The sequence below is a fragment of the Carlito syrichta genome, unplaced genomic scaffold, assembly GCF_000164805.1.
Source record: "Carlito syrichta isolate Samal-C Ts95f unplaced genomic scaffold, Tarsius_syrichta-2.0.1 Scaffold308101, whole genome shotgun sequence".
Classification (NCBI taxonomy): domain Eukaryota; kingdom Metazoa; phylum Chordata; class Mammalia; order Primates; family Tarsiidae; genus Carlito; species Carlito syrichta.
This window is the reverse complement of record NW_007252197.1, coordinates 55,324-67,285: the sequence shown is the minus strand read 5'-3', so window position 1 is coordinate 67,285 and position 11,962 is coordinate 55,324. Positions and strand designations below refer to the sequence as shown.

Here is an 11,962-nt window from a genome sequence, read left to right as displayed (position 1 = left end):
AAAAAAAAAAAAAAAAAAAAATTGAGGTGTAGTCTCACTCTGTTGCCCAGGCTGGAGCGCAGTGGTACACTCACAGCTACCCTAGGGTCAACCTGCTGGGCTCCAGTGATCCTTTCACCTTAGGCTTTCAAGTAGCCGGAACTACAGGCGCATGCTATCGTGGCCGGCTACTTTTTTATTTATTGTAGAGACGAGGTCTTACCAGGTTCCCCAGGCTGGTCTTGAACTTGCAGATTCAGGCATTCCACTCGCTTCGGCCTCCCAAAGTGCTGGGATTACAGGCTGAGCCATCAATAAATCTATATTTAACGAGAGGATTGGCTCAAAAACCTTTCCTGAAAGGAGGGCCTGATTAAAAGTGTGGATACTGCCGGGGTAGGACATTGTGTGTGACGGAGGATTCTGACCTAAATGTACACCAGCAGATGCATGGAGAAACAAACTGTGGTAAGTCCGTGTGAGGGGCTTATTACCCAGCTGCAAAAGGCATGGAGTCTTGATACAGGTTGCAATGTGCATGAACTGTGAAAGCAAGTGAAAGGAACAGCCAAGGAGAGAAGCCAGCTACATCAGGTCACGTGTGGTTTCTTTATGTGCTATTATAGGCAATAGAGACAGAAAGTAAACTAGAGGTTTACCAGAGATGTGGGAGGGGTGGATATGAGGTGTTTTTCTGGGGTGATGCAAAGTTTTGAAACTAGAGAGTTGGCTGGGTGCGGTGGCTCAAGTCCCAGCACTTTGGGAGGCCGAGGCAAGAGGAATGCCTGAGCCCAGGAGTTCAAGACCTGCCTGGGCAACTCAGTGAGACCTCGTCTCTACAATAAATCAAAAAATTAGCCAGGTATGGTAGCGCACGCCTGTAATTCCAGCTACTTGGGAAGGCTGAGGCAGAAGATTGCCTGAGCCCAGCAGGTTGAGGCTGCGATGGCCGTGAGCATGCCACGGCACACCAGCGTGGGCGACAGAGTGAGACTCTTACTCAAAAAAAAAAAGAATCTAGAGAGTTGCACAGTATGGTGAACACACTAAATTCCACTGAATTGTACACTTTAACATGCTTTAATATGGTTGTTTGTCATGTACATTTGGCTTTTAAGAAAGGAAGGGATTCTGAGGCTATGTCCTGGTTCAGCTATGGGCACAGAAGTGGGCAGTGGTGGCAGTGAGCCCCACATCTGCCAGTACTGATCTGGGAATGCCACCTAACCACAATCCCTCAGATCTGCGAAGGCACCCAGACCCACAGGTCTGCCCGTCACAGGCTCTGCAGCCTCACGACCACCCCTTGAAGCTGGGAGGGCTACTAATACAACCCCCAGTTGACAAAGTAGGAAAACTGAGGTTCCAAAAGAGAAGGTGACACTACTGTCAGCAGTAGAGGCTGCACAAGAGGCCGGGCCTCCAGGTTCCCAGCCCTGTGCTCTTTCCCTCCTGACCATGCTGCCCTCCAGCCGTGGGAGGTAGGCGCTGAAGAGGGGCAACATTTACTTCCAGAGACCTGTGGATCAGGCAGAGGGACCAGCAGGGAGGAAGTCCTGGAGGCCTGGGGGTGGAGTCCAAGTTCCAAGTGCTCAGAGGCACAGAGGAAGGCTCAGAGGCATGCCAGGAAGTTAGACTTCAAAGCAATTGTCAAAGTGAGTCCAGAGCTACTGACACCAACTAGACAAGGACGACTCTGGACACTGGAACTTGAACGCAGGTTCTGACAGCCACTCCCTAGGCTATGCCCTGCACAACTCCAGAGCCTGCCATTCACACAGCTCCTCGGACCCATGCACTGTGATACGTCCAAGGCTCCCACCAGAAAACTGCTAGGCCAGGAATCAGAGGCCCAGCCCAGAATGTTACCAGATGCCTCCAAACCCACAGGACAGAACAACCTCCTGATTAGAGAGATATTTTAGACACAGAGCAGTCATACAGAACTGCTGGGTTCAAATCTGGCCTGTAGTTTATGCTGGGTGGCCGCAGGCAGGTAACAACCTCTCTGAGGCTCAGATCGGTCCTCTGTAAAAATCAACCTCCTCTCCGGGGCTGGTGGGAGACTTACAGACTAGAGCAGGCCTCTAGGAGTGGAGGGAGGGCTCATTTCCTCCCTCGAGGCCCCAGGAAAGAAGGAATGTCACCAGCAAGAGTCCTCTTGAGCGACACTTCCTAATAGACACATGCTCCCTGGGGGCCGATGAGACTCCACTGCCACCAGTGTGGACCCCCTTCCAAAAACAGAACAGTATCAGGCTCCCCAGGGGTGGAGAGAAGGTGGAAGGGAACGAGGCAGGCAGAAGTCTGGGCCCTGGGGACAGCAGAGGAGGAGCCACTGAGACTTGGGAGGGAGGCAGTGTCCTAGGAGAGGCCAGGAGGAAAGTGCTAGAGAAAATGTGTCCTTAAGAAGGTGCGGAGCCACAACAAAACACCCTTGGAGGGACAAGGGACTGGGTGGGGACCGATGGTGCCAACAGACAGCCACTGGGTCAGGCGTTCATCACAGGTCAGAGGCACCGCACCACAAGGGCATCTGATGGTAATTGGGTCCAGGAGACCCCACTGTGGGAGCTGACAGTGGAGGCAGGTAGGTGTCTGTGCAGATGATCTGGACTCAGTGAATCCCGGCTTGACCACCTGACTAGCGGGGTGATCTTGGGCAACTGATGTAACCTTTTGAGCCTCACTTCCTGCATCTGTTAAGTGGGGGCAACACAGCACTAAAAGCCTTGACGCCCTGTGAGGCGTGAAGGAGGTCATGCACGCAGGGAACATCATGTGGCCTGGCGTGAGCATCCAAGAAAGCTGGGCTGACACTAGACAGGTGGGAGAGATAACTAAGGCGGTGAGAGTCCCTGGGCAACGCTGGGAGAGAAGCAGCGGAGGTCAGGGAAGGGAGCCCTGAAGCAGGAGCTAGCCCTGCAAAGATCTGGAGGAACAGAAAGTGCAAAGGCTGGAGGCATGAAGAGGTCTTGCAATGGTTGGGTGGGAAGGAGTGTCGCTGGAGCAGTGATCAGGGAACCTGACTGGGGAGGCACATGGGACAGGGAGGGGATGAGGCTTGAAGTGCAAAGTCCTGGGGGGAGTGGGGCCACAAGGTCTGGCTCTGTGGATCACAGCCCCTTCTCCCTGGTCCTGCCCCCTCCAAGCCATCCCCACTCCACAGCATGAGGCTCATCCCAGTGGTTCTCCGTGGCTGTCTGGATATGCCGTGAGCTGAGGTCAAGGCCCTCCTGGGCCAGCCTGCCACCTCTCCTGGGGCCTCACTCCTCTCCACTTCCTACCTACCGCCTACTTCCCGCCTCCTCCTGCCCCAGGCCCTTTCGACATCTTCCTCCCTGGAGATTGTTCCTGCCCCACGTACTGAGCTGCAGCTAACTTTGCTGCTTCTGGCTGGTGGCGTGGTGAGAGGCCTGGTGGCCTCTGCTCGGTGTATGCTATCCAGGCAGCTGACTGCCTGCACCAGACTGTCTGGCACCTCGGGCCAGGGAGCCCTCCTCAGATGCTCCTTCTTCACTCAGTATTTTCTGAGCACCAGGTATGTGCCAGCCATGAGCTAGGGGCTGAGAACAAGATGGGCAAGGTCCCTGTTCTCACTGAGGGAGTCAAACATGCACCTGTCCTGACGAGCACACAAAGACACACGAAGTGGTGCAAGAGGAGACAGACACAGTGACTACTAGGGAGGCCTCTGACGAGGTGCCCTTTGAGCAGAAGCCCTACTGCAGTGAGCGCTCCAAGTCACATAGATATGAGATGGTGTTCCAGAGAGGAGTAACCACAAGTGCAAAGGCCCCGGGGTGCAAATAAGGCTGGTGTGTACAGGAACAGCACAGAGGAGCAGCACAGTGAGTAAGGGAGAGACACCTGTGAGGGGAGGCAGGTAGGCAGGGGCTGGTTCCCCAGGCCTTGAGGGCCAGGGGAGTTCCAGAGTCACTATGGGCTTCAGAGCAGTCAAGTGTCTTGATCTGACTTAGGTGTGGGAAGAATCACTCTGGTCACTGTAGCAGCAAAGGTGGAGGCAGGAAGCCCAGCCAGGAACCACTGTGGTGCCTAGGGGACAGGCGAGGGCTGGGGCTGAAATGGGCGGTGGAGACAGGAGAAGCGGTGGGGGCTGAGTGCATTTTGGAGGCAGAACCACCAGACTGCAGACAGATCTACGGTGGGGAGAGAGAGCACGAAGAGCAGGCAGGGAGGGAGCTGGGGGGTTGGGCTCAATGATCATGGGGAGCAGAGCCAGGTCCCCGAAGGCATCACGTCCCCTGCAGGCCTGTAAGTCTCAGATGGAGAAACTGAGGCCCAGGGAAGGGAAGGAACGCCACCAAGGACACACGGCCAGGCCCCTGAGGTCTCCCAAACCCCCTGCCGGGCTCTCTCAGCTCCCCTCTACACCAAGCATTTAACTTCTCCCTTTAGCGGCTGTCTCCCCAACCCAAGTGGGAGCCCTCACAGGACACGGGCCTGGAGTTTTAGTTGCTCAGTGTGGCAGGTGAAGAGGGAAGGAACTCACTCAGTGCCTGCTGTGTGCAGTGAGGTACATGCTCTCAGCCCCACGAGTTCAATATTCCCGCTCCCACTTGAGAGATGCACCCGGAACCTGCCCAGGTCACACAGACTAGGGGTGGAGCTGAGACCCAAACCTGAGTCTCTCTGAATCCAAGGCTGGTGCCCTCTGCCAGGCAGCCTCCCCGGGTGACTTGTTAAGGCCAGATCCGCAGGGACAGCAAGGAATGCAGCAGGGTAGCTGCAAGGAGCCACTGGAGAACCGGATATTAAACCAGAATGAAATTCTACACTGGCCACAGAACCGAGACGTCGGGGGGAAATTCATTCAACACGCAGATCCACCATGGGGAAGAGAGACAGGCCTGTGGACACAGAGTCAGAAGCTGGAAAACAGGAGAGGACAGAGGGTGACGGCCAGGGAGGACCCAAGGAGGCCGATGGTCACTGCCAGGCACAGCAAAAACAAGCTCCCTTGAGCTAAAGGGAGGGCTAAAAACAAACACCAAGGTAAACCGGCCAAGCCGCTTTGGGTTTCTTCCGCCCTCTTTAGAATCCAATCTTGGGTCTTTTTTAAAAACGGTTTCCAGATGGTGCTTGGTGCAGATCTATGTCAAACTCAGAAAAACAAACCAGAAAGAATCTCAGAATCTCGGATTTCATGATCTTGGGCTACTGGATTAAGGCACACAGAAACAGAGATCCTAGAAGCTCCCGGCCCTCTGTAACCCACCCCGGTCTGTCTGTCCCCTCCCCCTGTTCGATTCCACCACCCCAGCGGGCTCAGGTTGGCAAGGACTCAGGTTGCCCCATAATTCTGCGCCTGCTGTCCCCACCTTCCTCATCTTCAAACAGGAACAAACTGCTTCTCGCCCTCCGAACCCTGCTGGGATGTGAGGCTCCCAGACACCCTCGGGGATACCCACTTCCCAGTCGCTCTCCCCCACCCCAACCCTCTCTCCTGGTCGGAACTTGGTTACAGGTCTGTCTTCACCCTGAGCCAGCCCACAGCCTCCTTGGGACCTGGCACAATGGGAAACGCACCTGACAAACATCATCGCATGTAATCCTCACAAGAATCTTTGAGGAAAAAATAAACTGAATAACCTCTCCACAAAACAGTCTCACTTAGACCATTTCACAGAGGGCAGCTGAGGCTCACAAAGGCCGTCCCTGGCCGGCCGGCAGCAGCGAAGCAGGCACCTGCCTCCCACCAGACCTGACCCTCCGGCCCCTGTAGAACCTCTAGTCCAGCTGCCTCCCGTGAAGGACAGAAGCCCAGAATCCCAAACTCCAAGATCAGCATGAGACCAAGGAGGGCCACCTGCTGGTCCCGCAGCACAGGAGGGGGTCGGGTACACTCTGCTTGAGGGACCAGATGGCGTCTCCACTCCACACACAGTGCCTGGGACCCACTGCAAGGTGTTGGGTACCTGAGGCTCCAGGGAGAGATGCACTGGCCCTTGCAGGAGTGGCTGAGTTCACTGCTGTGACACCAGGGACCTCCCAGAGGCCTGACCTTAAATGTCTTTTTTTTTTTTTTTGAGTTGGAGTTTTACTCCATCGCCCAGACAGGAGTTCAGTGGCCGCTTCTGGCCACTGCAGCCTCGACCCACTGGGCTCCAGCGATCCTTCCACCTCAGCCTTCCAAGTAGCCAGAATTACAGGCATGTGCTACCATGCCCAGCTAATTTTTTTGATATATTGTAGAGATGAGGTCTCGCCAAGTTGCCCAGGCGGGTCTTGAACCCACGGGCTCAGGCAATCCACTCACCTCAGCCTCCCAAAGGCACGGGATTACAGGCTGAGCCACCAAGCCCGGCATCTTAAATGTCATTAAACAGATGCTGTGATCTCCCTAGATAAGCTGCAGAGAGACGGCAGCCAGGGTCCACAGCACTCTCTCCTCCAGCTCTAAGCAGCACTGTCTACCCCGTCCTGTGCTGTAACATCTATCCCCGAGCTGGGAAGCTGAGAGGAGCCCTGGTCCCTGCTCAGTGCTGCAGATGGCCAGTCGGCCAGCCACCGCCCATGTCCAGGTGCCTGTCTCCACTACAGCCTCCTTGCCAACCTCCTCCAGGCAGGCTCCCAGGCAGTGGCCAGAGGGATCTCACCAACCCCTAGCCTCACCAGTCCCTCCCCTGGCTGAGACAAAGTCCATCACACTAGGACAGACGTCCTCTGGGCCAGGGATCTCACCTCCAGTGACCCCAGGCTCTCTCAGTCTCCCCAGGGACCTCGATTTGCCCTTCAGCTGCACACTGGCTCCAGGGCACCAGTCCTGGGCTCATCCTCACCCCCATCTGGTCCAACTTGGGCCTACCGCTTCAACCTCCTCCAAATCACTCTCAAGTCACTCCATGTCCCCATGCCTCTCTCCAGGCAATGACTGTAGCCTGTGCGTCCCTTTGCAGCAGCCAGATGACTCCTTTAAACCTAAGTCAGGTCATGTCACATCCTGCTCTAAACCCTTGGGTGATGCTTCCCCCCCTACCCCAGGTGAAATCCTTCCCCCACACCTCGGGCTCCCACCTTCCTCTGAAGTTCTTTTCCTACCATTCTCCTCTCGCACCCTCCCAAGACCACTCCTGCTGCAAAGCCTCTACACTTCACTGTTCCTTCTGGGTTGCCTCAGTTTCCCTGGATTCTTCCCACAGTCGGTTCTTCAACATCCAAACCTCAGTGCAAAAGATACCTCCTCAGAGAAGCCCTCCAGACCTGACTCCAAAATCTAAAGTGTTCTCCAACACCCCAGTTAATTTCCTGGGTAACATCATTGTACCCCTTCTTTCCTAGGTGCTGGTTCAATTGCTGGGTGTACGTCTGTCTCCCAGACCCAGAGAGAGGGTCAGGAAAGACTTTGAGGGTGGTGAACAGCAAGTTTGACAGTAGGAGGCACGGGCAGCACAAGAGTCAGGGAAAAGCATTCCCTCCGGAGCACTGTTGCGTCTTGGCTGGCACACACCTCTCTACAGCGAGCTCACTCCTTGACAAGGGGCTGCCGAGGCCTCTCCTGTGAGCTGAACCTGCCTTCTAGCGGGCATCCCTGCAAAGTCATCCTCCCTGCCTCCTGGGCCATAGGGGACAGCTGAAGAAAGGAGAGCCGGTCATGCTTGGAGATGAGTCAGGCTGCTGAGGGCCCCCCTTGCCAGGCACAGGGCCTCGCCTCCCCCAGAGTCATGTGAGGAAAATGGCCAAAGCCAGCTCATGGACACGTGATGGGCTGGGCAGTCCCTCGGCTTCCTGAAGAGCCTCCTGAGAGCCATGGGTGAGGCAGGGCAGTGGGGATCCCTGCTCCTTCCCCCTCCACTGCCCTGCAGCCTGGAAGCGATCTGCTGGGGATTAGGCTATAATCTCCTGCAAGCTGTCCCCACACATTCTCAGGAGCGGGGGTAGGGAGTGGAATCTGTGGGGCAGGGTCTGGTCCAGCAGACCCCAGCCTCCCGAGATGCAGGGATCGGGCCCAGGAGGTCTGCAGTCTCCCTGTTCTCTCCAGACTGTCCCTCTTTTCACCCTCCTGGGTCTGTGTAACCTCAAGAATGCCTTGGAGCCTCATTAGGAAGGCGGGGAACTAGCTGAGCATGGTGGTGTCTGCTGGTAGTGCCAACTACTCAGGAGGCTGAAGCAGGAGGATCGCTTGAGCTCTGGAGTTCGAGGCCAGCTTGGTCAACATAGCAAGACCCCATCTCGCTGGGCATGGTGGCTCACACCTGTAATCCCAGCACTTTGGGAGGCAGAGGTGAGAGGACTGCATGAGCTCGTGGGTTCAATATCAGCCTGGGCAACATGGCGAGACCTTGTCTCTACAACAAATCAAAAACTAGCTGGGCTGATGGCGCATGCCTGTAGTTCCAGTTACTTGATGCTGAGGCAGAAGGATTGCCTGAGTCCAGCAGGTAGAGGCTGCGGTGGCTGTGAGCGTGCCACTGCATTCCAGCCTGAGAAGCAGAGTGAGATTCTAACTCAAAAAAAAAAAAGGCCCTATCTCAAAAACTCTAACAGCAACAACAACAATAACAAAATACAGAAAAAAGGGGGAATTGAAACCCAGAGAGGGCTTCCTTGATTGGCCCAAGGCTTCACACTCAATGGCAGAAGTCTCTGGACTCCATCCCCTCAACCACCTGAACCCCAGGTCCTGCTACCTCTGCCCTTCCAGAGAAAGGAAGGATATGGGGGAGGGGAGCAATGCCACCACCTTGCAAAGGGCTGGGAACACCACCCAAACACTGCCGCAGTCTTCCCGGCTGGACCTCACTTACATCCCTAAAGGCCCTCTGAGGTAGGCACTGCTGTACCCATTTTGTAGAGGGGGCAGCAGAGGCTCAGTGAGGTCTTTCCACTAGCAAGAAGGGCGGGGCTACACATCCACTTCTGTCTGCTCTTCCTCGACAATGACTGCCTCTGCCCTGCCAACCACCACATAGCTTGACATTGTTCGATTTCTCTCCCTACGGAAATTCTAGGTCTTCAGGGAAATAATCCAGTCTAGGCCCTGCCTCCCCTTCTAGGGGAGAATAAAGCACACAGGGGAAAAGCCCCCTGCTTTGAGATTCCTCACAGCCATCCGCATGGAGGCCAAGGGAAGTGAGAGGAGAGCACAGGCTTGAGGGGAATCCGGCAAGGCTTCACCCAAGGGAGGTGATATTTGCGGGGCCCTGAAAGCTGGGTGGGAGACCTGATGAGGATGGAAGGCAGATCAGTGCAGTCCTCACCTCACTCATACACATGGGGAGCCCTTATGAAACGCCAGGAACTGTCCTCGCACTGGGGATATGACAGAGGCAGTCCCTGCCCTCCAGGCTTATAGCCCAGCAGGGTGGCAGCCTCATCACTGCTCTGCCAGGCCTCTGGGTCTTTGCCCATGCTGTTCCTTCTACCTGGAACTCCTCTGTTCCTTGCCTGGTTGGCTACAGCCCTCTCAACATGAGTGTCACCTCCCTGTCCTTAGGCCTGAGTGAATGTTCTCTCACTTGGGGACTATGCTCGTCTCCATATTTTAACTGGTTTCTCTGTCACACTTCCCTTCACTAGACCGTGAGCCCTTGTTGAGAACAGGCACTGCATTCAGCAGGCGCTAATGTGTAAATTAAATAGAAGACCGGCAGAGTGTCCATGTTCTGTGGCTGCTTGGATTCAGGGGAGGACATGCAAAGCCCTCGTGTCCAGTCAGGCAGAGGAATCCACTGATAACAGTCGACCGTAGGCTCTGGCAACATGAAGGTCAGGAATGATCTGGAGAAGACAGAGTGGGGGAGAGCTCCCATAGGCACATGTGAGACAAATGATGGGCAGTGGCCATCACAGCCTTCTGAGGGACCAGAGGAGGGCGAAGGTGTGTCTTCCCGGGGGGGAGTCACACACATGTACAAACTGATAGAAAGTCCAGAGCAGAGGGTGCGACCAGGACAGAGGAGAGAGAGATGGCAGGAAAGAATTGATGGATCCGTGTCCTTGAGTGGATGAGTGAAACAGTCTCTAGTGGCTGTAGCCAGGCTAGCCTGGGCCATCAGAACAGGGGAGGTGGTCTAGGAGGAGGGGAAGATGTGAGGAGGCCCCAGACTGGATTTACCCAGAGCTGTGCCAGGTGAGTGCAACGGTGCAGGGGAAAGGTAGGGACAGGTGACCAGGGAGTCCAAGTTGGAGAGGGAACAGGGAGGACCAGGGGTGAGGGCCACACATGAGGGAGAGTCAATGGCTCACAGGGATCAGGGAGGTAAGAGGGAGCTGGACACCTGGAAGGACCAGGGGTGCAAGTGGCTAGTTCAACCAGTGATGGGGCTGAGGCTGATGAGGACAAGAATGTGGGAAGGGAGGCCAGGGTGTGAGAAAGACCATGGAAGAGGTCACTGCAGTGACCAGGACCGAAGGCAGGGAAGGCACTGGGGAGGGCAGATGCCAAGTCAGGCAGTGCTGGGGCTCTGCAGAACAGGCAAAGTACTGGGGCTGGCTTGGCCCTCACTGTGCAGGAAGCAGGATCTGAAGGTCATGTTCTGGTGCAATTTATAAAAGGTGCCGGGGACATTCCCAGAGGGCTGAAAACTTGGGGACACATGCCATGTCCTCCTGCCCCTGGACTGTGAGTTACTTGAGGAACACTGGCTTGGGGTTCCTGTGTGATTGCAGCCTGGGTCTGACAGGCCGGGGCCGTCTCAGCCACGTGGTCACCCCTTCCCCTCAGTCCCCTTCCCCTGGCACCTACCTCCCCAGCAGAAGGGAGTAGAACAAAACTCCATCCCCGGAAGGCAAGGCTCCCCGCTGAAACACAGGGGCATGGCTGCCTTGCCAGGCTCCAGCTGACATTCTCTTCTACTCACACGCATGGACCTGGGGCCCGGCCCCCTCTGCAGCAGGCCCCCACAAAGCATGGGGGAGGGTTCTTTAAAGACTGACCCACCAAAGGTTCCCAACCTGGGGTCCACTAGAAGTAAGAGTGGAGTTCTTCAAGGGTGGAAAGGTTGGGAACAACCAGCCCAATTCGACTATCTTTTTCCCACCTAACAGATTGAGAAACTGAGGCCAGGAGGGCGCCAGCATCTTGTTCACATGACACAGCCAGAGACAGAGGAGATGCAGAAGGCGGCCTCAGGTCTCCTGGTCCCGGCACTCCCCAGTGCCTGCCCCGCCTCCCCTCCCACCTGACAGCTGGTTCTTCCGGTCTGGATGCCAAGCGTGGCTCCCTCCAGCCGCCCTGCCATCTGCCTCTCCCTTTTCACCCTCCCTCCTCCTCCTGGCTTTTCTTCCTTTCTTCCCTTCCTCCCCCAGCCTGTGCTTTCTCGCCCAGGCTCAAGCCCACCTAACAGCCTTGTATGTGCAGGTCATGTGGGATGCCCCATGTGGCTGGGGACACCCTGAATCGGGCTGTGGCTTGGATCCCAGAGACTCCAGCTAACTTCTCTGGGCTTCAGCTTCCCATCCAAGTAGGGGATAACAAAGCCCACAACGGACGTGGGTTTTCTTGCATTTTCACAAACCTTCAAGGCCTCCCCAAACCCAGGCCCCCAATCCCATGTTACAGATGAGGAAACTTGAGGGTTAGAAAGGTAGGAATTTCCCAGGGTCCACCTTTGGTGGTCCTGCTCTCGATGCCAAGCCCCAGGCCCTCTCAGGCTCTCCAAGTCCCCAGACTGCCCTTGTACACAAGGAAGTGCTCAAGTCACTCTGGAACTCTATCATCTCCTGTAGGTCTCCAAGAAGCAGACCCCAGCCTAGACCAGAGCATTACGGAACAGCCAGGAAGCCGGCCACGGGCAGGTAGAGAGGCAAAGAGGGTTCCACAGTGGTTGGCAGTAAATGCCAATTGAGGGCCATGGGCCTACTCCCTGCCTGAATGATGGGACCACACCGGTGCTGGGAGAGGACAGGCTGAACATGGTGGCACATTTCTGGCCAGGACACCTGCCCCCAGAGTGCCCACGAAGCCAAGCCTCCACACGATCTTTCCTCTCCCTGCTTGGAACCTCCCTCTCAGCTTCCT

The 11,962-nt window shown here is 55.9% G+C and overlaps 1 protein-coding gene across 2 annotated transcripts in view; it reads right to left on the bottom strand.

Moving 5' to 3' along the window:
• The window catches only part of SYNGR1 (synaptogyrin 1), a 16,097-nt gene extending 10,287 nt beyond the window's left edge, over positions 1 to 5,810 (bottom strand). For both annotated transcript variants that reach the window (XM_021715978.1, XM_021715979.1), the window contains exon 1: positions 5,693 to 5,810. In XM_021715978.1, coding sequence (XP_021571653.1) covers positions 5,693 to 5,791 — 99 coding nt within the window. In that variant the 5' untranslated portion in view covers positions 5,792 to 5,810. The remainder of the gene's footprint in view (positions 1 to 5,692) is intronic.
• Positions 5,811 to 11,962: the final 6,152 nt, after the last annotated feature.